Source organism: Osmerus eperlanus, chromosome 18 (assembly GCF_963692335.1).
Source record: "Osmerus eperlanus chromosome 18, fOsmEpe2.1, whole genome shotgun sequence".
NCBI lineage: Eukaryota > Metazoa > Chordata > Actinopteri > Osmeriformes > Osmeridae > Osmerus > Osmerus eperlanus.
In genome coordinates, this window is record NC_085035.1 from 4,015,070 (window position 1) to 4,039,538 (window position 24,469).

Consider the following 24,469-nt stretch of genomic DNA (forward strand, 5'->3'; position numbering starts at 1 on the left):
TAAATTATACACACACACACACAACAAAAGGAAAACATGGTATTTGGCTACCTGCAAACTGCTTCCAAAATACAGCTTTCAAAGCAGACCTTTTCCTTACCGGTAGTAAATGTTAAATCCTTATATGTTGTGGAACTGGTGTTTATCTAACTTTTGTCTTCCACTCTCTCCATTCTAAGCCCTCCGGAGACGGAGAAAAATGAGACTGAGTACTCACCAATAGAGTAGACTTATGAAAATAGTTTAACATGTCATTGGCTGACAGTGCCATCCAATCGCCATGTCTCCAAACTCAAACCAAACCAAGTGTATAATTACTGTGCGAGTCTTGGATAACCAAACATTGTCTTGGTATTTCATCCACAAATGCCTTCAAGTGCATGTGTCTCTACATATTTTTAGAAAATATCAATCCACACCGTACCTGATCCATTTCCATATATGTGCGTGTCTTGAGCCATGACTGCTGCATTAATTCCTTTTGGCACAAGAGAGAAATCCATCCACATTGGTTCAGTTCGAGGCTTTGTAACCTTGAAACATAAAAAAAAAAAAAAAACATAGAACTCATATTTATTTACTGAAAGATTTATATCCTTTCTCTTTCTGTGAAGATATGCACACCCACACAGGAACGTACGTGCACACATACTTCTGGCCAGCTAGATAGGTCAATAACAGATAGCCTTACACAGTGCTTAGGAAGAGGTAATACAATACCAAGGAGGACAGAAGAGATTATTCTGTTGAGATATTGGCAGGGAGTAAGCCCTCAAATCAAACAATGAAGAAGCTTTTATCACAGTTTAGATATGATATCACATGACATCTTCTCAATGTATCGATATGGAAGCAGATTTGAAACTTTTGTTTCCTAAGGTAAAGACGTTATTTTCCAAATCAGTCATGCAATCTGAAAGAAGGAACCCATTGTACAATGATTTTCCCTAATATTCACAAACGCACCACACACACACACACACACACACACACACACACACAACAGTTCCACCCTCTTCCAACTACAGACCCTATTCTGCTGACACCTTTCTTATCTCGGTTATTCACACCGCAAAGCCCTGACAAACATCTGACTGCAGATAAACTGACACCACTCTGTAGTGCCTTGGGACCGTTTCAAAGGCAAGCATATATCGCGGAGAGGATACTATAGATTAATACTGTGACACACCAAAAAATGGTTTCACAGAATCCTAACCAATTTATATGACTAAATAACTGTACAGCCTTATTTTCATGAGTGAATCCACCAGGAAGGGTAGGTTTGAATTACAATGTTCGACAACCTCAAAATCACCCTCTGTTTGAGGGCCGATTCAGAAGCCACTGTTAGGCTTAAGTCAGAGCCAAGCCGATGGAGCCACAGGCCCTAGATTGGCCTCAACAAAGTCTAGCACTGCCATCTGTAGGGGAACACATTTAGGAAAAGCCTCAGAAAAAGAGCTGGCAGTATAACCTTACCCATGAATCTCATTCTGCTTCAAAGGATGCAATTCTTTTGTGGGGATAAGACTATTACACAGACTTGGGATGTAAATCAGTCAAAGATGCTGCAGGAAGTGGGGCTTAGATCAGAACATCAAAGGCTACAGTAGTTGTTATAGCCTGTCCGTGCTGACCCAGAGCATTTTCAAACCCTACGTGCTTCAAAAGAGTGCTCCTGCAATGAAGCAATGAGTAACACCATTACTAGTGCTGTTAAGAGTTACTGTCGAGGCACGTTGGTGGTAAGACTTGCTTTGCCCCTGGTATGCATTCTAAATCTAAACTACAGAGAAAGAAGAGTTTCGAAACCCAGTTAGACTAGAACACGATGAAATATCTGGAAAATACATCCTTGTGGGTTTCCTCTATGACAGTGCGAGACAATGTTCTCAGAGCGACAGTAAATCAAGTACATCATAAGCAACACATATCTACCAATGTCGACTTTAATTCTCTGTTAAAAGTCAACAAAACGACACTAACTTTACCGAAAATAGGGGCTGAACTGACTTCTGGTGAAGGCCCTCTAGTCATCCAATGGGACACAAATTCCCTGACTGCATAGTGCACACTAACTAGCCCTGAATGTTAAAGAAGACACAGACACGTGACGGGGAGGAGGAGAAAAGTCAAAAGGGAGAGTGCAGGACAGTGAGTAAATGGACTAAGACAACAAGGAACGGGGGATTGGCAAAGTCAGAAAAGGAAAAAGACAGCGGTGACATCACAAAAGGAAGCCACGTAGTTATCTTCCGGAAAAACAAAATCCAGCCTCACCTTCTCCATCCACTTTTTTTGTCCTCTCTCGGTGTGTCTCTTTCTCTGCGGTTCCTATTCAGCACACTGGGCTACACGGAAACCTTGTTGCTAAGGTGAGCCCTCCCCTGTTGCTGCTGACTGAGGTCAGAAACCTGAGAGGGCCATTCTGAGACATAGAGCCCTTCAAGCGGTTCACCCTGAACACTAAAATATACTTTGTGACTGTCCATCCAATTGGTTTTAATGTATCAAGCTCTCTTCATTACTTCAGTAGATAAATAGGTAGCTCATAACAATTACTGTCGGCTGCATCGAGGAAACTCTTCTATTATTTCTGGGCACATATTATAGGACTTTCTGCCTAGAAAGTCTTGGAAAACAACAGAAATAATCCCAGACCAAATGACATAATCAGAAAACACGCCGTTGGTAGGCCTACATTTCACCAATTTAAAACTTGCAAACATAGTTTAACAAGCCTTAGATTATCTCCACAATAATACCGGCAAATATGTGGATTACATTTCACTAATGGAATGGAGCTGACTGGTACAGCATTATAGCCTACTGCAAAACAACAATATAATCTTGCTGAGCCACTCATTGTTTTATACTCAAATCTCGGCGGAGCGTGGGAAAGTTAGAGGTTTGCGGCACAGATCGATATAGGCCTACTAACTATCTGTTGGAGGATGTATAAAACATCAACCATGATAAACAGTTAAACAGTCTGAAAATACATTTAAGTGGTCGGTTTTTTATCGAGTGCTGACACTCACCTTAACAGTGTGTTACATTCCCAAATAGTCGACAACAAATTTGGCACCATAAAACTTGCAACTTTGCATGTTCCGTTTAAACGTACATTAATTAAATACCTGCATCGTTTCCATCAACGATCAGTCGCTCTTATGGCTCATGGTGGCCTTGCCTTCAACACAAAAAGTTTTCCACACCTGCAGTAAAGGCCCCTTATTGCCCATGCGCATGACATTGTCAACATAGCAGCACACGCTTAAGCAAAATAGATGCTAATTGACAACTTCTAGTGACGCTCTGTACTCAGGTGGCCTGGGACTCGTTAAAATATTTATGACGTTCTCACTTCCAACCACCTTCAAGTAGCCTACCAAATATGTTTTTTCATAATGCAATTTTGTCTGAACAAAATTACTTTACACAGAATTAAATTATTATCTCAGAGAAGAAAATATATACTATAAACTGTAACTTTTACCCAGCACAAACAGAATGGTTAGTGCTCATAAAAGTAAAACTAGTGTGTGTACCACTGCCATCTACAGAAAAATGTGAGTTTTTCTGTTATTTACTGGCGCCAATAAACACACGGGTAGGCTACTGGACCGTTCAAGAACACAGCGGTCTCATGCTTTATCGGAAATGACATCAGTTTAGCTATGGTGTCGCTCTGATGCCTAACAGAAACGAGGCACATCGGTACCTGACGTGGAAATTCGGACAATTTAGGGAACTTAAAGCATATAAGTTATAGGTAATATGCATGTTTTCGTCTTTCCAATATTGCATTGTAATAAGATCAACTATATCGTAGCAAGCAAGCACGCTTCGGCGCCCTGTCTGTAGACTCTCTAGCAAGCTTGCTAGCTAGCTAACGTAGCTCTCTAGCTATCCTAGCTGTCACAGACACAGTTAACACAACCTAGTTTAGCTACAGTAGCATGGTATTTATCTATAAACACCATCGTGATAGTCTTCAACCTGCTCATACAGCGTGACCAGATTAATATTCAAAGTTAGTTAACTAACTACCTGACGAGGCCGCCCTAGAGCCCTAACACTGTACTTGACACCAATTCAACTTTTTGAATTAGGCTAGCTAAGCCAAGCTATCTTGCTAGATAACGTCAATGTAATTACCTATTTTAATGTAGCTACACGTTGACATTGTTAAGGTTAAGGTTAAAGTAGCTTAGCTTTAAGTTTTGTTTTGTTTGTTTTGGTGGTTAGTTAAGTGCCAAGTAAATGTAAATGACATGTAACCCGCCTTTACAGACTAGAGGCTGCTATGGCTGCGCCAGTCTTGCAACAACCCAGTTTTTTACTGGTAAGTAATGCTAGCTGTTATTGGTAAAATATCAGCTCTTTCTGTTGACAAAATAAAGTTAAGAAGTATATTATATTTAAACTCTTTTCAGGCAAACCTGAAAGTTGACTCAACAACCAAGCCTCTCCTTCAGCGTTGCCAAGAATTGGTGAAAGTGATTGATGAGTACCCTGCAAAGGTAACCTCTCCACCATTTTTCAGTGTGAAAAGTGTGTGTGTGCGCACCTTTTGGAAATGTGTCAAAACAGCTGCCTATTGTGATTGGTGGAGGTGTCAGAAATGTAACATTTGTAGTTTCAACACAAAGCTCACTCAGACAATTTTTTGTCACTCAGCATGTCATCAGCTCACTGTTTGAACCAAATTGAGCGTGTCTGTTTTACCCACCTTAAGGGTTTTATATTCTAAAAACGGTTTACATGATGCTGAGGACAAACTGTTGTGATACGGCTCTATAGGAATTGCACCTGATATTCCCATGGCTGGTGGAGACCGTGTTTGGCAGTCTAGACGGCGTGATCGTGGGCTGGAACCTGCGATTCCTGCAAGCACGCAGCAATGAATACAACATTGCAATGGACTTCCTGGATCCCAGGTAGAATTATACTGTTATGATTGGTCTCTTAATGTTGGAGTCGCGTATTTAGCTGATTGTTATAGTTACAGTTAGGTCCATAAATATTTGGACATTGACACAATTTTCATCATTTTGGCTCTGTATACCACCACAATGGATTTGAAATGAAACAATCAAGATGTGCTTTAAGTGCAGACTTTCAGCTTTAATTTCAGGGTATTTACATCCAAATCAGGTGAACGGTGTAGGAATTACAACACATTTGATATGTGGCCCCCCCCTTTTTAAGGGACCAAAAGTAATTGGACAATTGGCTGCTCAGCTGTTCCATGGCCAGGTGTATGTTATTCCCTCATGGGAGTTCGTTATTTCATTGACAAGGAGCAGATAAAAGGTCTAGAGTTCATTTCAAGTATGGTATTTGTGTTTGGAATCTGTTGCTGTCAACTCTCAATATGAAGTCCAAAGAGCTGTCACCATCAGTGAAGCAAGCTATCGTTAGGCTGAAAAATCAAAACAAACCTATCAGAGAGATAGCAAAAACATTAGGTGTGGCCAAATCAACTGTTTGGTACATTCTTAAAAAGAAAGAACGCACTGGTGAGCTTAGCAACACCAAAAGACCCGGAAGACCACTGAAAACAACTGTGGTGGACGACAGAACAATTCTTTCCCTGGTGAAGAAAAACCCCTTCACAACAGTTGGCCAGATCAAGAACACTCTCCAGGAGGTAGGCGTATCTGTGTCAAAGTCAAAAATTAAGAGAAGACTTCACCAGAGTAAATACAGAGGGTTCACCACAAGATGTAAACCATTGGTGAGTCTCAAAAACAGGAAGACAAGATTAGAGTTTGCCAAAAAACATCTAAAAGACCCTGTACAGTTCTGGAACAACATCCTATGGACAGATGAGACCAAGATCAACTTGTACCAGAATGATGGGAAGAGAAGAGTATGGAGAAGGGAAGGAACTGCTCATGATCCAAAGCATACCACCTCATCAGTGAAGCATGGTGGAGGTAGTGTTATGGCGTGGGCATGTATGGCTGCCAATGGAACTGGTTCCCTTGTATTTATCGATGATGTGACTGCTGACAAAAGCAGTAGGATGAATTCTGAAGTGTTTCTGGCAATATTATCTGTTCAGATTCAGCCAAATGCTTCAGAACTCATAGGACGGCGCTTCACAGTGCAGATGGACAATGACCCGAAGCATACTGCGAAAGCAACCAAAGAGTTTTTTAAGGCAAAGAAGTGGAATGTTCTGCAATGGCCAAGTCAATCACCTGACCTAAATCCAATTGATCATGCATTTCACTTGCTAAAGACAAAACTGAAGGGAAAATTCCCCAAGAACAAGCAGGAACTGAAGACAGTTGCAGTAGAGGCCTGGCAGAGCATCACCAGGGACGAAACCCAGCGTCTGGTGATGTCTATGGGTTCCAGACTTCAGGCTGTCATTGACTGCAAAGGATTTGCAACCAAGTATTAAGTGACAATTAGATTTATGATTATGTTAGTTTGTCCAATTATTTTTGGTCCCTTAAAAAGGGGGGGGCCACATATAAAATGTGTTGTAATTCCTACACCGTTCACCTGATTTGGATGTAAATACCCTGAAATTAAAGCTGAAAGTCTGCACTTAAAGCACATCTTGATTGTTTCATTTCAAATCCATTGTGGGGGTATACAGAGCCAAAATGATAAATTGTGTCAATGTCCAAATATTTATGGACCTAACTGTATATCTGGTCAAATATACATAAATGTGTATATTGTGGAGTGCACCACTCCATATTGAAACCATCTGTAAGGCTAAGACATTGAACTCTTTACTTTATTTCTCTTATCACTTTCAGTGGGCCAATGATGAAACTAGTATACAAACTCCAAGCAGAAGATTACAAGTATGAAATACCTGTCAGCTATCTACCGGTTGGTACCCTCTCTTTTGAATTTTGTCATATCATTTTTCTATTTGTTATACGTTTAAACTGGTTGGACTGTTCAAAATGTTAAGGCCTGTTCTATGGTGACTGCAGTACTTCATTACAGAAACTGCAGACAATTGATCAACTCTAGAATCTCTTTTGATTCGGTTGTAGGGTCCTGTAAGGGCATCTATACATGAAGGTGTCCTCCCGGATTGCCCGCTTTTTCACAACAAGCTGCAGTTCCCTCTGTCTGGTCTGCTGTCTCTCAGCCTGGCTCTCAGTATCCTTTGTGCTTTCACTCACAAATTAGATAATCACCTTATAAAGCAGATGAATCAACTGGGTATTTTAACGACTGAAAGTAGTGTTCCTTAACCTTGTGCAGATCCTTTTGAATTTTACATGTTCAACTTGGCCTCAAGTCTTATAACACCAAAGGTAAACGTACACTTTCAACAGAGGAACGATACCGTATATTGTCAAATGATTTCACAGTAATGTAAGTAATGTTTTTCTCTTAGAACTACCCTCCAGGCCAACTTGTGAGCGCTTCAGACAATGCCTACTTCGTGCTGGTGGACTCTTACCTCAAATACTTCCTTCCCACTGAGGGCAACGTGCCGCCCTCTCCTTTCTCTGACTCCAGGGGCTCTGTTTCTGCACCTGCACCCAGGTAAAAAATCGCAATGATTTATAAACGGGATCAAAAAGGAATCCCCCGTCCTACATCTCACTGTCCTGCTTGTTTTTGTATTCTTCCAAGGTCTCCCTCTGTGCCTTTTGCGGGGTACGGCATCCACAGCACCAGCCTCCTAAAACGCCATATATCCCATCAACCCTCCGTCAACGCTGACCCCGCTGCCCAGGAGATCTGGAGGTCAGAGACTCTATTACAGGTGAGGCACCTTCAAACTAAGTCAGCACTGAATGGGGGGTGGGGGAAGGGAAAGTTCTAAGATCTAATGTTTGGAAGGTCTGCAGTGAACCGTATGGAAGTATATATTGATTGTGATCCTAGGTGTTTGTAGAGATCTGGCTGCATCATTACTCCCTGGAGATGTATCAGAAGCTCCAGTCCCCCCAGGTGAAGGTAAGAGCCTGACATGTGGGCCTGTCATTCACCCCCTCTCCCTCCTCACACACCTTCCCTGCGCTGCACACGGCTGATTGTTGACCACAAGCCCACCATGCCCTCCACCAGTCCCTTCCCTCTCCCGTGTCTGCACTAGGGCCCTTGCAGGCTCTCAAGTTAAATGTGCCTACCTCCATTCACATCCCTGCAGAGAATGTTAGACACAAGCTATAGGCTGCACTCCTGCATCAAGTTAAGCAACACCTTTACACAAGCAAGGTGGGAGAGGGTATAAATGGCATTATGCTGCTTCTAAGGAGATTCCATCTTTTTTGTATCAACTTTGCACTGGGCATGAGTTGCTTTGGTAGTACTGGATGTTAGCAGTCCTGAATAAAGGACTACTAACACAGAATAGTCTACAGAATAGTCTTAAGGCATAAAATATAATGTAATCAAGATTATTTTTATCTTTTGACAATATTTACTTTTGCATAATAATTGCGTCAGTGTAAAGACTGCATTGATGATTTGGCATGTATTTCTGGTAGTAGTGCATTTGCTTCTTCTCATGACTTGAGCATGCTATCTTTTTGTGGCTCCATCCATTATTCTGGTATGTTCTCTGTCTGTTTGGCTGTTTGATGTGTTGGGCTGCTTGGCTTCCAAGAAGCCTAAATCCTAAGGGAAAGCTTTTAAATATCATAGGCTCAATCTATAGCAAAAACCTTTTGCATCCCATATTTTTATTTATTTATAGAACACTGGCTAGTAAATATGACCTACTCATTTGTGTTGTGATTAAAGCAGATTATGAGATGCAGTATCTCCTTTCTCGACCCAAAGAAATTCCCCCCAAAACAACCCTCCAAAAGTCCCAACACGTGGACTTTTCCCCCACCTAAGCCTTAACAACCCCATTAACTCATGTCACGTGTAACCCATGTGTATCGTGTCAGTTAGAGGATATTAACCTCGTAATCCCTCCTGTCTTGGGTGTGGAAAGGGCTACTGCATCGCCCTCAGCTATCATGGCGTAGTGTACCCATGGTCAATATCTTCTCGATTTTTCCCCCCCCCCCCCCCTTTCTGTGTTCTTCCATATTCTTTTTGTTTTATACAAAATTCTCCTTTTTGTGAATGCACTCTATCCTTCCCCCCTCCTTTATTGTCATGTTCATCTCCTTCCTGCTGTCCTTCTCTTTCCTCCCTTTCCCTCCTGTTCCTACTGTGTTGTTGTCCCCTCCCCACCCCCCTCCCCCTCCCTCCTCGTCCTCCCCCGGGTGTGACGGGTCGTACAGCTGGCGCTGCTCCAGTATCGCCTCAGTATGTCCAGCATGCCGTGCCAACCCCTCGCCCCTCCAGGCTCTGGGACCCTCCACACCTACCAAGTACATTTACCTTTACGTTCAGCCCCCAGGGGCCTGCTGGAGGTAAAACTAGGCCACCCAGAGTCATGGGTTAAGGCTGCATTGGAATGGCAGAAAGGTCAACGGTACTTCTCTGAAACGTGATCTCAATTAGCGACGCATAGAGAAATAAACTTGGATTTCGTCCTGGGCCTAAACCGACGAAGTTTCCATACAACCTGAAGTTGGCATAGGGTATTCCGGTTTAGGCTTCAGCCTGTAGAGAAGTATCATTGAATGGGACGTTAACCCTCGAGTGCAGTTTGTGTATTTTGAAGTGTTGAGTTGATTCATCTGTGTGCGTCTTTTCCTTTTTAACGCATGCTTTTTAATGTCTGACGGCGTCGTTGCGCAGTGTGGTTGAGTTTGTGTTTTTCGTCTGTCTCATCTCACATTTCTCTATGAAGAGCAAACACTACTACGCTTTACAGAACATGTTACTTATCCGCCCTTTTAATATATATATATATATCTTTTGTTGCATTTCAGTTTGGGTTTGTTTTTTGTTTTTTTGCGATGTGTTCATAGAGATAATTTGTATGGCGGCAGTAGCGAGATGGGTTGAATGCTATTCCATGCAGCATTAGGAGATGCCGCGATATTAACAGCTGTGGCTTGAAGCGGGGCGGGGGGGTCAGCTGGGGGAAACGCCGTGTGTCGGTTGGCTGCGTGCGGTCGTGGGGAACCCTGTGTAACCGCCCGCTCTTTCAGGAGCCCTTCAGTCCCACAGAGGAGCACGTGCTGGTGGTGCGTCTCCTGGTCAAGCACCTGCACGCCTTCTCCAGCAGCCTGAAGCCCGAGCAGGTCTCCTCCTCCCCCTCGGCCCACTCTCACGCCAGTCCCCTGGAGGAGTTCAAGAGGTCAGACGCCCCCGCCCTGGCCGGACCCATTCGGTTCTCAAGTTTCTGAGGGGAAAAAAAGGGGGGAGATCCGAGCCTTGTTGTTTTGGGTGTCTTCACCATGGCTTTGGCTTGCGTTTCTCCCGGCAGGGTGGTGGTTCAACGTTTCGTCCAGCAGAAGCTCTACGTGTTTCTGCAACACTGCTTCGGCCACTGGCCTCTGGACGCCTCCTTTAGAGCGGTGAGTTTGATGGGTTTGACGTCAACCTTCGTTGGTCCGTTTCCCGTGAAACGTAACCGGATGCTACCCGGATGTAGAGCGTGCCTCAAACCTCTGTACTTGGTCGTAGGTGTTGGAGACGTGGCTTAGCTACATCCAACCGTGGAGGTATACAGGAGAGAAAACCAATCCTCTGACTGACCAAAACAGAAGCGTTCCTGACAAATGGTTAGTTGTCAGAATATGTGAGAGGCAAACGGTGTTGGAAAAACCGTTATTGTGTTTTTCAAACAACTTAATATTTTTTGGGGAAAAATGCATACAAGTTATGAAATGTCATTTATCGCTCCGTTTACTTTCCACAGCTTAATCATTTCATGTCTCGCTCTCTCCCAGGGCCTCGTTTGTGCAAGAGAACCTACTCATGTACACAAAGCTCTTTCAGGGCTTCCTCAACAGAGTCATCCGCACAGACTTGGTCAACGTGAAAAATGCTCTGATGGTCTTCAGGGTGGCCAAAGTGTTTGCACAGCCAAACCTAGCAGAGATGATCCAGAAAGGTCAGGACCCGCCACAAACATGGGCCGATAAAATACATTTGAAAACGAAAACCCTTTTTGATTCCCTCCCTCCCCCTTGAATCGTCTTTCCAGGAGAGCAGTTGTTCCTGGAGCCCGAGCACGTCCTCCACCATCGGCAGCATCGGGTCTTCCTCACGCCAGGCCACGGCGGCAGCTTCCTGTCCGCTCGGCAGCCCGCGGGGACGGACGCTGTGTTCCGGGTGAAGAGCCACGTGTACGGCCTGGAGGGCCAGGACTGCCAGTACAAACAGATGTTTGGCACTGAGCTTAGGGGAGCTGTGAGTGGGTTTGGAGTTTGATCCATTCTGATCAAAGTGGTGGTCACCAGTTTTGTTCCTTGAAACATTTTTTTTAAATAATAATCTGCCTTCATCTTGGTGTAGGTTCTGAAGCTGATCCAGATCATCGCCCAGGCGAGGCAGACCGCCAAGCGGATATCTGATCACTCTGCCGAGGTGGCGTCCAACAACTCGTTCATGTCGTGGTTTGGGATGGGCTCCTCCGACCTCAACAACACCTTCTCGGGTTCAGAGGGGGGGGACGAGACTGGCGAGTGTTTCAAGAAGACTCACGAGTTCTTGGACAGAGCGCTGGAGAACCTCTGTCAGATCTTCAGGGTCGGTTTGCTCTCCGTGAATTTGTGTGAATACCATCTTGATCCAAGTAGTGGGCTCGGTTAGATCTCTGGTCTAATGCTGTTTTGTTGTGATTGAGACTGCAGCTGTTGTCACATACCAGTTCCAGAAGGGACACAACATTCAAATGTCTGTTTTGCTGTACCCCATGATCTAGTTAAACCCTGGACAGCTGTCTCAGCTAATGGCTAACCTTGGATCAGGGCAGGACGACATAAACTCCAGACAACTGCCAGACTGCATCCAGGGAGAGAATGGACTCATCCTCACAGACCTGGGCCGCATGCAGGTCAAAACGACGATGCATTCATGTCTCCATGATATGCTCCTTGCCTCAAGCTCACGGTTGTTGGAAATGGATCGTTATTAAATTATTTTCTTTGGTGCAGATCATCAATGGACTGCGTAGATTTGAGATCGAGTACCAGGGAGACCCAGAGCTCCAGCCTATCAGAAGCTACGAGAACGCTGTGCTGGTGCGGTTGCTCTTCAGGATCTCCTCACTGGTGAATGACAGGGTAAGTCATGTGGTTGGAGAAAGGACAGAAATACACATTACAATCTGACACCGATGGCGACCAGTTAGGCCCAGTATGTGATCCGAGCTTCATTTGATCTCTCTAGTTTGGGAATCGCATGGAAGCTCTCTGCTCACGCCCGGACTTCCTGGGTCGGCTAGGACGCCACTACCTGGCCGGCCCTGTCGCCGGAGCAAGCGGTAGGAGGAAAAGCCCGGTGACACGGCGGACATTGGAGAGGAACCCCCAGCCGCGGCTAAGCATCCGCACGCTAGCCAGCTACAGGACCCTGCTGCTGCTAGTGCTGCTGTACGTGATGGGGGCGCTTCTCTCTGTTGGACCCCTGTCCTGCACCTTGCTCATCCTCACTGGGGGGGTTCTCTATGGAGTTCTCCTGACCCTCTTGGGAGATAAACTGAAATCCCACTAGTAGCAGGTCACTCACTGAACTGGCAGCTTGTACTTTTTTTTTTGTTGCCTCTGTGCTTTGCAGGGTGTTTTTGCGAAATATTTTTGCAATTTTATCCTTGTAAATACTATTATTGAATTGACTTTCGGATGTAAAAAAAAAGCATTTTTAGGCCGTTGAAGTGATTTCTTCACTTGTTTCCATTTTACCGAAGGATTGCAAAATCCTTAATAAAATATCAAATGAACCGTTGTAATTTCCTAGTCCAACATGTGTCGCATTTTGTTAATCCCACATTGAAACCAAGTAAATTAACTGCCTAGTGCTATTACTGTCGGGACACTTTATGACGATGTATGTGTTGTTCTAGTACTGTATGAGATAAAGCAGCACTCAGGAGAAACGATTTCGGCATCCACTGCACTGAAGCCAGCGGTTCGATCAACGCCGTTGTGTTTCAGGATAGGGGAATATACTGTAAAATACAGTGATCCATGGTTTACGAAAGGGATTGTGGTGTCATGAGCAGAGGGATTATGATTTAAAATTGCCTGATTACTGTATTGAACTTTAAAATGCAGTCGTGTGCGAAAACATGTTGCCTTGGCAACGTTGTAGCTATGTGTTTTGCGCATGTCCATTTAGCCAACAACATAGCTAACCAACTATTGCTGTCAGTGTCATATCAGACAGCTAAATTACCTACTTAAAACTAGTTTAGATATATTTTTTTAATCATTACTGTGGATTCGGAGGTGAACCAAGCGAAACTGAGTGGTGAGATGTCTGTTCAGAGTTGCGCGCAGTAGCTCTAACTAGACTAACTAACTTTATTGGCTAGCAGTTAGGCTACTGTAGCCAGTTCCAAGTCGATGTTAAAATTTCCTTGATTCTCTAGTCCAGTTCTAACGATAACACTAGTAGCAATGTCAAGCAACAGTCTTCCACCTTTACGAAATTTGCCTCACTGGACCCGAGTAGGATGCCTTGACAAGTCTTTCGTTCCCCGACCTTCACCGGTCAAACATTTGCACTCGCTGATCGACCCACCCTCATCGGACCGAGGGGTAGAGGTTACAACTCACAGCGACATGGATACCCGCGTATTGTCGCTCCAGAGAAATATTCAGTTCCTGCAGCTGCAACACAAGGACACGCTTCAGAAGCTCCATGGAGAAATAGACGACCTGAGACGGGAAAATAAAGGTGGGGTCAAGCTGGATCTGAGGAACAACTGCTAGAAATGTATTCCCGAATTTCATAACAGCTTGGTAGCAAAAAAGTTAATTATTCATTACAAATTAAAAAGTTATGTTGTTCTTTAACTTTGCATATTTTGATTTACATGATTGAATCCCATTATCTTTTATTTTTTATAACTTGTTCCTGTGTTGTGATGCAACGATCGTTGATACATCACTGATCTGGGGCCAGTTGCATAAAAAATCAGGCAACTCCTGCTGCAGTGAGTCCATAGCAAGATAGGGTGGGGGCCATAAATGGTTGAAATACGGATTCAAATGGAATCTGTAGTTGTAGTTCACATAAATGTCTATTTTTAAAAAACATTTTTCATACAATCTATCTGAGGATGAGACAATGCTGACTGAAGTGATACTCTATATAGTGGTTGCATGGCAACACTGGGTTATTGAATGAGGAAAATGAATGGATGGTGACTGTTTCACTGTTGGGGGTAAGGGGGTGCTGTATCACTTTACAGGACAGACAACAAGCTTCTCCATGTCACCTCAGTATTCAACCACCAGCCAAGAGATTTTTCAATCCAGATAAAGAGAACCTGCTTGTCTATCTTCACTCAGTGAGAGCAGTGAGGCATCCCCGTGTCGAGACTCTCGAAGAGATTACCAGAGGACACCTGAGATGTGTTGCGTGAAATGTGTTGGCTTGGACATGACGTTACTTACGCTTCTTTACAGATTTGCAGTATAAGATGATCATGGAGACGCCAAAGTCGTGCCGAAAAGGTAGGCTTTCTACGTGTTTTTCGTGTCTTTTTCTCTTTCTACAATTTGGGCTTTAGTTACAGCATGGTTAGGACACTTATGTCTACATGGGATTTGCTGATGTAATATTTGCAATTTGTTTAGTTTAATTTGTCTGATCTAAAATCAAGTTAATCAGATTTCCTCTTGGGCCTGACTGACATATTGTAGTCAGTCAAACTAAACAACATTGTATTATGCCTTTCTTTCAACACAGACCAGTTTGCTATAAGAGTAAGTAGATAAGCGATGAAAGTAGATTTATCCACACACACACACACATCATACAGTGTTATCCATAGGAACCAGTCGTCGGGCCACAAGGCCACCAACAAAGGGCAGTGAGGCCTATAAAGGGTTCTACCAGGAGCAGGCTCTTCAAGACACACGGCCCTCACAGGACCCATGTCTCAGGTACCCTCCGCCCCTTGCAGAGAGACACCCACGACTGATGCCTATCAGTATTCTGCCTCATTAAACCTCTAGTAGCAATGTCATTATGTCCAAATTCAGTCGACGGATATAGAATGGACCTTACATATTTACCATCGATTAGTTACAACTCTGATTCTCTTTTTGGTTAACAAGGGGATTCTCAGGGAGTTTCCTAAATGAACAGTCTCTCCAGATTTAGCTGGGAATTCTAGTTAGGACCCTTACAGTTAGTATAGAAAGCATGTTGTCTTTCCTGCCCCCCTGGAAGCAGCCTTGGCGATTGCGGTGAGACCCAAGGACCCCCCAGACAGGAATACAAGCCGGAGTTAAGGGGGGGCCTCATCACTTCCCTGCAGCCCCTCCGCATCCACAGCAGCCCCGCACACCCCCCCCGTGCCCCCACCCTGCAGGAGTGCGAGATCATCATACGTCAGCTGTACAATGCCAACAGTGTGCAGTCTCAGGAGGTAGGTACACTACGCCGACACGTGCATGCACAGACTGTGCGGAGCGGCTATTTTTTCCGAGCCGTTTCCGTGGGCGGATATGTTATACATCGGTCCAGCGACGGCGTGGTTTTGCCTTCTAGATCATACGCGTGAAGGCTGTTCTCAGAGACATCGTATTCAACAAGAAAATCACTCCTGAGAACTACATACTGACCAAGTCCTACCTCGCTGATGGCACAAGGTATGAACAGCACAATCTCTGCCTTCAGACACAACTGATGGGAGTGATTTAGACATTTATTTGGATGTCATGTTTTGTCTCCTATTAAGAGCTGAAACAGAGAAGTTTCCCAAGCTAGCACGTCAACCACAGCCCAAGAAAACGTAGGTGAAATCCTGCTACTTGCTATCTCTCACTTCCATGAACAGAAATCACCAGTTTTTTTTGTTTGTTTTGTGTATTTTTTTTTTTTTTTTTTAAGCGGTTGTTCTTGATTTCCCTTTGAAGGTCTAGTTCCGAGGTCGGGGTGGCAGAGAGAGTGATCCTTCCAGCCCTCAAACAAAGCCTGAACTCCAGCGTCGCTGAGAGGCAGAAGAGGACTCAGGCTGTCCAAAGAAGCCGCTTGAGGAACACACTGCACTAAAAAGGAACGCACTGCAGGACTGAAGAACCATTGCCCAAGATAACTCTTTCACAGCCATTTAAAACCACAACCAGCTAGATGTGAGCTACCACACCGTGACAATAAAGTATTTCTGTGTACCCACATCACAAATTCATAGAAATGCCATTTTTACCGTCACGATTTCATAAAGGGACAGGTAAACAGAAAATTATTTATTCATAACAAAAGACAAATTCCTTTAAGATTATATATATATACACACAAACACTTCAAAGCTTTACACAGCAAAAGTGTTGAGTTATGCGTTACACATTTTCCTTTCCTCCCAAATCCAAACAGTTTATCCCATTCATGAACACCGAATTCAGTATCCGTATCAGTTCATGTTGCAACAGCGCCCTCTTGTGGTAGAGAAGGTCCAATGCTCCTGGAGTGCAGACAAATTCCACTCCTATGTCCAGTTTATACAGTTCAGTTCAGTAAAGGTAGGGCATCAAGAAAAAAGTCTGGGGGGGGGTATGTGTTGAGCCTCTAAGCCGCAGACAGACAGGCCTGTCTCACGCTCTGTGCCCAGGTATTCAGCAGCGCCGTCACAGAGTGCTTGTCCGGAAGCTGCAGCAACTTGGACGTCATGTACTTGTGGACGTTCTGAAGGAAAGAGTTTGCCCCTGGAAAGCCCCACACGAGAAATGAATCAACCTAGCACGCGGCTCGGGTCTTTTTAAAGTTTGGGTCGTTTTAAAAGGGACAAGAAACCATGTTTACGAGGGGGTTCGGGGAGTGCCAGGGACTTACCGTACTGCTGTCCGTCATCGGCCCACTGAGGACTCTGGTCGGGGTAGTCTGCCGGGATGCTGAGCTGGAGGGGAGGCACACTGGGCAGGTTCTTGTCGTCTACACAGGGAGAGCACAACCAGTCAGTGGTGGGACTCGTGCGTCTGGAGGCTGTTTGCTGACACAGGGATCTCAACTGGGTTTATAAGAAAAGGTCAACTGTTTAAAGTAGCTCGGAGTCTGAAACAAGGCTGCATCTTTGCATCACGGAGCTCTACGATCGGAACAAGCTTTTCCTCTGCTGTGTCTTACATTGACATTACATTTCGTCATTTAGCAGACGCTCTTATCCAGGGCGACTTACAGTAAGTACAGGGACATTCCCCCCCCCCCCCCCCCCCCCGAGGCAAGTAGCGCCTTGCCCAAGGACACCATCATTTTTAACGGCCGGGAATCGAACCGGGAACCTTCTGATTAATAGCCCGATTCCCTAACCGCTCAGCCGTGGGCTCACCTAGTTTGCAGATGAGGTGCACGGTGCCGTTGTTGCTGCAGAACGAGGGGTCGAGGCTGACGAGGAACTTGGAGTTGAGGCGAGCCACTTCCCCTTGCAGGATGTTGGGGATGGTCTGGCGGTCGTCCTCTTCGTGTTTCCTCTTCCGGGCCGCGATAATAGGCCCGCTGTGGACAGGAAGCGGGTACAGATGAGGATCGGAAGCACATTGTGACTGGGGGCTGTAGTTTTGTGCAGTCATATTTAGAACGGTACTGTGTACACATTATTCCATCGTAGCCAGGAAGTCTTCACAGGGGGGGGGGGGCTTTTACACGGTCTCACATATGCCGTGTGCATCTATTAGACATTAACGACGGTATATTGTTCGTCATGTGTTTTCTATTTCCATACCTAGGAAACAAGTCAAGCGTGCAGTGTGTTTGCAAGGGGGGAATGTTCTGGCAGCGCTTACGTAATGGGCGGTCCGTGGATGGCAGTCATGGCGGGGGCGAAGGTGCGGTACAGGGAATGGTTGAAGACAGGCGAGCGGATGTTAGCCATGACGGCATCCAGCAGGGGCTGGCACAGGTACTGTTGCTTGGTGCAGGGCACAGGCGGAGGGGGTGGTGTGGGCTACGGGTGGGGGGGGGGGGGGGACGGAGGACGGGACACACACCATTTCATCACTTTCCGTAATACTTTACTTTGATTCCTTCGGTGGAGTAGATCATGTATTCACACCCCTTGCGAGGTGAGAGGTCAACGACTAAACGGACTTTTCCCAAATGTCCCCAAAAAGCGTGAGGGCATGCCTACCACAGCCATGTCGTTTTTCAGTTTCTCCAGGGCTATCTCGCACTTCTGTAAAGTCTTCAGAGGACACCTAGTGAGGGAACAGAAACATGAGTACCGTCCAGACGTGGGCACGACTCCCCAAAAGACGAGCGCGTGACCAACATGGACGCTCTACCTCGTGTTGGGGTCCGTCAGGATGTTCAGAAGACTCTTCATCTTACTCAGGTCCTTCTTCCTGTCTGCGGGGTCACATGGGGGGGGGGGGGGGGGGGGGGGGGGAGAGATACGTGACGACGACACGATAACAGACGGCAGACCGAATCTGTCCCGAGGTGCAACGGCCAACAAAATACCTTCATTCTTGTCGATCTTGTTGATCATCCTGCGTAAGGGCTCGATGTACTTGGAGAGCTGTTTGAGCTTCTCCATGTACTGCTGGTCCTCGAGGGACGTGGCCCCCGCAGGGCTCATCACCGAGCCGGGGTTGCCTTAGCACCAGGGAACAGCAGCAAACCACCATTAGTTCAACGGGTCATTAGTAACCAGGTCCATGTCGATCGGTTAGGAGTGCTGGGCTTGGTACCTGGGGTGTTGAGGGGTCCAGGGGAGGGAACCCCATAGTTCTGGGGGGTGCGTGCCGTGGCTGGGCTCTGAGAGGGCTGGGGGGAGGGGCTGGGTTGGAAGCCCCCCGGCGAGGGGGCGGGGCCAGAACTGCAATGATGGAACACAAAGGGGTTGGGGGTCGAGTGCCCACGGTCCGAGGTCGCGCGCCGCGGGAGGTCGTGGTTCATTCGCAGGGGAAATCGCAGGGTGATTTTTGTGAGAACTGGTGGGGCTTACCTGACTGAGTTGGGCTGGGAGGTCGGGGGCTGGGGTGAGGGCTGGGGAGGGGGGGGCATCGACTGAGGTGTCTGCACCTGCACTGGGGAGGGCGATGACATCATTTGGTGGGGCGGAACCTGTGAAAGCGGGGCGGAGATAAATAGAATAGAATTAGGACACACACAGGAGATCCCACAGGTGGGTCCAGGTCTTCCATTTGCTAGGAGCAGGGTCACATGGCAACCTGAAGACAATGTTATTTATATTTTTTTAAACATGACATAACTTCACGCTAACCAGATGAGTACCTAGTGAGGAAAAAAAGAGATTGACTTATAGATACTTACCATTCAGGACTTAGTAGGCCAGCTTCCTAAAAAAAAAAACATTTCTATACAAATAAGCGTAGGTACAATGAGGCTCTCTCAATCCATTAAGACCATTTGCAGGATGGAAAAAAAAAAACCTTGCCATCATCTACAGCATAGAGAAAGTGGAGTTTGGGTGGGTAGAAAGGGGAAAAGCAAGGGTGCACGGGGAGGGGTGGCCATGGGGGAGGCCATGGGGGACGTCATGGGCACCACAGGCAGGCAGCCAATGGGGGGGGGGGGAGAGGACTGAGGTCGGGTTGGGGGTGGGGGTCGGCAGACGAGTGACTCTACCCTGGTGTAAATACCTGTGGCATTTGCTGTCCTCCCATGGCAGCAGAGTTGGGGGGTATGGCGGGGATCGGGGCCGCGCGGGGCAACCGAGGTGGAATTTGCATCCCAGGGCGCGTCATCATCTTTGGAGGAGGAGGAGAGGGGGACAACAGACATGTCACAGGCGAAAAACAAGAAAAGGCAGCGCGTCAGCGGAGATGAAGCACATGCCCACACACGGCACAGGCGCTCGGACACACCCTGCACACAGGCTCGCGAGGGCATGCCTGTTCTATTGGTTTATATTCACGCACAAATAACGCTTGAGCCACGTGGTTACAGTCCTCTCTCCCAGAGTGAGAGAGAGAGGGGGGGGGGGGGAGCAAGCAGCGTCGCCAAACATGTCGCACTCTGGGGGTCGTGAGGACAGAAAGAAAAATGGTTGCCATGACAATGATTCTGAGGCCTGCCACTGCCACGGTTTTCAAAATAAAAGCATGAAGAGCACATGGGGGGGGGGGCTGTTTGAATTTAACCTTTACGTTTTCAGTCAAATTGCAATTGCGCTGGGTAATTGGCGAGACAGCTGGGGCAGTCCCCCAACGATCCAGATGTCATTTCCTTCTGACGATAGCACTGGAAGATGCAGTTGAGTGGAGCGAGATGCCGTCTGTGTTGTGCATTAAAGGGCGAAGCCGGCATGCAGTTGCAACATTTAATGCGTGGTCATGCATCCATGGAGGGGGAATGGGACATGGGTCTGCCCTCTTTAAGAGGTACCATTGGGGAGAGGAAAAAGTGATTTTTCCTGCTGGGTTTGGGGGGGGGGGGGTGTTCTAACTGGAGGTGAGGTAAAAAGGGGTGTGGGGAGCGGACTGAGGGATTTCTAGTTTAACACAGAGGTAAGGGGGTTTTGAAGAGGATACACTCAAACCCAGGCCAGGGTATACCTCACTTCTGGTTGGGGTAATAAGCAAAAGTGCTGAAAAAGCAAGTCTGCACCAAACGTTAGGGAATACCAAGGCAACACACACCCTGTTACCGACAACCTGGCATGATCCAATGCTAATGACTATACACACTAGGTCTTCATAACCATAATACAGTAGTAACACATCTGATCTGACCCTTTGAGCACACGTATTTCATAGAGCGTGCTCCCAAGAGGTCTGAAAGCATGCATTCACTCTAGGCTGGACTGCGACTAGTCCAGCCTAGAGTGAATGCATGCACCCCCTTCCCCCCCACCCCACACACCCCACCTCTTACCTGGCCGGGTGCTGCTGCTGCAGCTAGCTGGGCCTGGGCGGCTGCCTGCTGTGCTGCCTGCTGGGCCTGTGCTGCCTGCTGAGCCTGTTGTGCCTGCTGCTGCTGCTGCAATGCTGCTCTAACCTGGCCACACACACACACACGTAGACATAGACACACACACACACACACAGCACAAAGGCAGGAAGGGAAGCAAGCAAGCAGAGGGGTGTGTAAAAAAATAAAAGAAAGACTGAAGCCGACTGCCGTAATCGAGGGTTGTGTCTGATTCAAACCTCCAGAAGAGTTTGCCTGTGACAGCGTGTTACGGTGTTAGGGTTCCTCACAGCTCCCCCTCTGCTTTACCTGCAAAGCTTGGATCTTGAGCTGCTGCTGCTGCTGCTGCTGCTGCAAGGTGCCGATGGGGACATGCTGGGCGGGGGGCAGCTGGCCAGCCAGGGACTGGGGCACCATGCCCTGCTGCTGCTGCTGCTGGGCGTGGGGGGGCATCTGGCCCGCTTGAGGCTGGGACTGGGCCTGAACCTGCTGCTGCTGCTGCTGCTGTTGGACCATTTGCTGGATGGAATGGGCTTGGGCCTGCGCTTGGGCCTGCGCTTGGGCCTGGGCTTGGGCCTGGGCTTGTGCTTGAGCCTGCGCTTGGGCCTGGGCTTGGGCCTGGGCTTGAGCCTGGGCATGCTGCTGTTGGAGTTGTTGGAGCTGAGCTATCTGCTGTTGTTGCTGCATCCTTGCTGGGTGCATCTGAAGAGGGAAGAGGGGTTTGGCGCGTCAGTAGTGCAGAACCGTGACGCATGCTTTCAAGCCTTAAAACTACGGTGGTCTACCCATCCCCATACCTGGTTCTGTTGTTGCTGGTTCTGAGCCTGCTGCTGCTGGTTCTGGAGTTGCTGGTTCTGATGATGTTGTTGCTGCTGCTGCTGTAACTGCTGAAGCTTCAGTTGCTGCTGCTGCTGCACCTGGAACTGCTGTTGGATGGTCTGCTGCTGCATGGCCGACTGCTGCTGTTGCTGCATGCTATTCTGTTGCTGCTGCTGCTGCTGCTGCATGGCCGACTGTTGTTGCTGTGCCTGGAACTGCTGGAACTGGATGGACTGTTGTTGCTGTTGGGCCTGCTGTTGGGCCATCTGCTGCATCTGCTGTATCTGCCCTGGGCCTCCTACAACAGGGCAAGGGAGGACATCAGAGGAACACCTCAATCCAGCTGAGAATATTGGAAACGCTGGAAGAGGAAGGCACAGCCGGCACTGTGCATTTGAATGGTGTCCAACAATGAATAGGCTGAAAGGCCGTTTCAATCAAAAATTAAGTGGCCCTTGCCTTAAGTGCCAAGTATCAAACATGTATTGATTTGAAAACTGGAAGAAGAAAGAAAGAGAGGGAAACTTGAGAAATCTGGGGAAACGTTCACTTCAAGGAGAGACACTCACTGGCTTGAGGGTTGACAGCCACTCCTGCCATGGCATGCTGCCCCATCTGCATCTGCCCCATGGCCCCCATGCCACTCATGGGCACCCCAGTCGGGCGAGGTCCCATGCCAATGCCAGCTGGACCCCCTCCGAGCCCAGTCAGGTTAGTCAGGGCATTCATTGGATCTAGCAAAAAGTACATAACAAACATAGCTAAAAAATACATGCTGAAACCATTCATCATTAGGTATTCAAACACTCAACATTAGAGGGCATGTACTGAAAATGGTATGTGCAGTGTGCATCAACTCACCTGGACCTCCCTGTGCCTTTTTATCTGTAAGAAAAGCAGATTCATTTGAAATAAACTATAAAAGCTATTCAGCAGCTGTCAAGAGACATAAATAAATCAAATGAATGCATATGGAAACGCTAATACTTACGTATGTCTCTGAAGTGTATGATCAGCCTTGCCACCAGAGACAAATATTCTTCCTGTCAGGGATATGAAATTAATAGTGCCACTGAGCAGTTATGTGGCTATGCTGTTGTGATATCGTGTTGATATATGATGATACCTTGTTAATCTATTTTTAGATAATGACTACACAACACCATAATAAATCATTACTATAAGCTTTTTAACTTACTCTCGATTTGGCTTTTAGGTAAACATGGTTCTCCATCTCATTGCTGGACTTTGTGTGCGCAGTTCCAGCCTTTCTCATTGCCTCATCGCTGAAGAAAGAGGTGTTTTATAAGTGGGTCTTATTGTGAACGTTACCGTATTGCATAGAATAACCATTGCTAACGTTATCCGTCACTTTTTTTATATATATATATATACACTCCCAAAACCATAGAGCTACACGAATCCAGAAAATGACTCATCGCAACGTTTGCTAACTCGTTGGCTACCGTTTTACCCCCTTGTAGTACTAGATAGCTAGCAAACCTATAAACTCATAGCTATACCATTAATTAACCTCATTTAATAAACTAAAAAATGTATCTAGATATCTGCGGTACTTAAACACAAGTTGTGTTGCTTACAACTAGCCTAGCGGCCTGAGACATGCACCGCTGACATGCTAGATTCTAAAGCTAGCATTTCAAAAGGCTAGGTGAAGTACATAACCAGCTGGTCGACTACAATATTAGCTTGATAGGCTAACACTAGATAGCCCTTTCAAGCTAGCTCGCTCGCTAGCAAGCCACTAAGAAAGTTGGAATGAAAAGCTAGCTAGTTAGTCATTTTAACAGTTATAATAATGTAGCTAACATTTTGCTAATTGCAATGTGTTCTTACATTTGTGCCACAACTTTCTGTCGGAAAGCAGGGCTTCTCCAGTCACTATCTGGTCCTGGGACATCCATTGCAGCATCGATCGCTATGCTAGCGGTATGCTATCCAAGTGTTACTACGACATTGCTTACTAGCTAGCTTCACTGGTACCGTGAAGCCAGCGCCAATATTGGTTTTCGGATTTTCAAAATAAAAGTATATTCATAGTGACATTATTAACTTGATGTACAGTCACTGAGATTAGCGTTTTAACAGTTTTGTGACCATCAGCTAAAATATGTTAATTCGTTAATTTCAGCCCTCCACATTGAGAATCTTCTGCTGTCACTTAAAACATATACATGTAAACAACTAGTTTCAACGTAGGCCTATAACGCCCCACCTGTGACCTGATCGATGGAGAAAAAAGCATTAAGCTACAGTGGAGATTGGTTCAGTTAGATCACGTTTTTCATTTAGCCTACAGAAAGAAACGTGAATCAAGGTTATCTTGCAACATCTTTCTTTACTTTAATTGGACCCGTGCCATTTTATTACAGAACAATTACAAAGTTTTAGACTAGTAGGCCCTATATAACGCATAGGCTGTGTGTAACATTTGCGGTTTCAAAGTTACGCTCGTGCAACAGAATACTAGACTTCCGAATTTACAATTGAAATGAAAGAAAATAATCATTTTATTAACCACCAGAGGGTGTTGGATTTGTGTGCAGACTAACGGAAGTCAGATATAATTTGGTTAATTCTCTGATCCACTGTATTTCCACCATCCCCACTATAATAGATCAGTCTGAAATATACAATTTAGTTTTTAAACAACTTGAAATGAGAAGCCCAGGGCCCAGAACGACTTTGGAGAAATAGGCTAGGTCATTTTATCTTGCTTTTGTGAAGTGCAGTA

The 24,469-nt window shown here is 46.1% G+C and overlaps 3 protein-coding genes across 8 annotated transcripts; 2 read left to right on the forward strand and 1 right to left on the reverse strand.

Moving 5' to 3' along the window:
* The first annotated feature begins 3,618 nt into the window (after positions 1 to 3,618).
* Positions 3,619 to 12,802, forward strand: smpd4 (sphingomyelin phosphodiesterase 4). Of its 2 annotated transcripts, XM_062484045.1 has the most exons (20): positions 3,619 to 3,778; positions 4,300 to 4,351; positions 4,443 to 4,529; positions 4,810 to 4,946; positions 6,789 to 6,864; positions 7,035 to 7,143; positions 7,249 to 7,301; positions 7,385 to 7,536; positions 7,627 to 7,759; positions 7,882 to 7,953; positions 9,237 to 9,326; positions 10,056 to 10,204; positions 10,334 to 10,424; positions 10,534 to 10,631; positions 10,800 to 10,963; positions 11,057 to 11,262; positions 11,368 to 11,601; positions 11,777 to 11,908; positions 12,009 to 12,137; positions 12,244 to 12,802. In XM_062484045.1, the coding sequence occupies exons 2-20, from the start codon at positions 4,313 to 4,315 to the stop codon at positions 12,565 to 12,567; spliced, it is 2,475 nt and encodes an 824-aa protein (XP_062340029.1). In that variant the 5' UTR covers positions 3,619 to 3,778; positions 4,300 to 4,312; the 3' UTR covers positions 12,568 to 12,802. The 2 variants fall into 2 exon arrangements, with proteins under 2 accessions (XP_062340029.1, XP_062340030.1); XM_062484046.1 differs by lacking the exon at positions 9,237 to 9,326.
* A 173-nt stretch (positions 12,803 to 12,975) lies between these two features.
* On the forward strand, positions 12,976 to 16,205 carry si:ch211-222n4.2 (uncharacterized protein LOC101885505 homolog). 2 transcript variants are annotated; one of them, XM_062484047.1, is made up of 7 exons: positions 12,976 to 13,752; positions 14,487 to 14,534; positions 14,855 to 14,966; positions 15,256 to 15,454; positions 15,577 to 15,677; positions 15,767 to 15,820; positions 15,945 to 16,205. In XM_062484047.1, the coding sequence occupies exons 1-7, from the start codon at positions 13,473 to 13,475 to the stop codon at positions 16,078 to 16,080; spliced, it is 930 nt and encodes a 309-aa protein (XP_062340031.1). In that variant the 5' UTR covers positions 12,976 to 13,472; the 3' UTR covers positions 16,081 to 16,205. The 2 variants fall into 2 exon arrangements, with proteins under 2 accessions (XP_062340031.1, XP_062340032.1); XM_062484048.1 differs by having other exon boundaries at positions 15,259 to 15,454.
* A 56-nt stretch (positions 16,206 to 16,261) lies between these two features.
* On the reverse strand, positions 16,262 to 23,732 carry med15 (mediator complex subunit 15). 4 transcript variants are annotated; one of them, XM_062484314.1, is made up of 19 exons: positions 23,572 to 23,732; positions 22,913 to 23,000; positions 22,706 to 22,757; positions 22,576 to 22,599; positions 22,284 to 22,448; positions 21,910 to 22,012; positions 21,693 to 21,870; positions 21,205 to 21,597; positions 20,860 to 20,982; positions 19,626 to 19,733; positions 18,968 to 19,086; positions 18,711 to 18,838; positions 18,481 to 18,615; positions 18,303 to 18,366; positions 18,149 to 18,215; positions 17,805 to 17,965; positions 17,351 to 17,517; positions 16,858 to 16,956; positions 16,262 to 16,730 (listed from the first exon to the last, which is right to left on the reverse strand). In XM_062484314.1, the coding sequence occupies exons 1-19, from the start codon at positions 23,637 to 23,639 to the stop codon at positions 16,594 to 16,596; spliced, it is 2,379 nt and encodes a 792-aa protein (XP_062340298.1). In that variant the 5' UTR covers positions 23,640 to 23,732; the 3' UTR covers positions 16,262 to 16,593. The 4 variants fall into 4 exon arrangements, with proteins under 4 accessions (XP_062340298.1, XP_062340299.1, XP_062340297.1 ...); XM_062484315.1 differs by having other exon boundaries at positions 21,205 to 21,471; positions 21,532 to 21,597; positions 21,693 to 22,012; XM_062484313.1 differs by having other exon boundaries at positions 21,693 to 22,012.
* Positions 23,733 to 24,469: the final 737 nt, after the last annotated feature.

Bases quoted from the DNA above. Each gene is read 5' to 3' on its own strand.
- smpd4 (XM_062484045.1), top strand. From the start codon at position 4,313: ATGGCTGCGCCAGTCTTGCAACAACCCAGTTTTTTACTG. The intron at 4,530-4,809 runs GTAACCTCTCCA...ACGGCTCTATAG, and splicing joins TTGATGAGTACCCTGCAAAG to GAATTGCACCTGATATTCCC. The intron at 11,263-11,367 runs GTGAGTGGGTTT...ATCTTGGTGTAG, and splicing joins GCACTGAGCTTAGGGGAGCT to GTTCTGAAGCTGATCCAGAT.
- si:ch211-222n4.2 (XM_062484047.1), top strand. From the start codon at position 13,473: ATGTCAAGCAACAGTCTTCCACCTTTACGAAATTTGCCTCACTGGACC. The intron at 13,753-14,486 runs GTGGGGTCAAGC...GCTTCTTTACAG, and splicing joins CCTGAGACGGGAAAATAAAG to ATTTGCAGTATAAGATGATC. The intron at 14,967-15,255 runs GTACCCTCCGCC...CCCCCCTGGAAG, and splicing joins TCACAGGACCCATGTCTCAG to CAGCCTTGGCGATTGCGGTG.
- med15 (XM_062484313.1), bottom strand. From the start codon at position 23,639: ATGGATGTCCCAGGACCAGATAGTGACTGGAGAAGCCCTGCTTTCCGA. The intron at 21,598-21,692 runs GTATGGGGATGG...TTCCCTCTTCAG, and splicing joins ACCAGCAACAACAGAACCAG to ATGCACCCAGCAAGGATGCA. The intron at 17,518-17,804 runs GTAAGCGCTGCC...TCCTGTCCACAG, and splicing joins ATCCACGGACCGCCCATTAC to CGGGCCTATTATCGCGGCCC.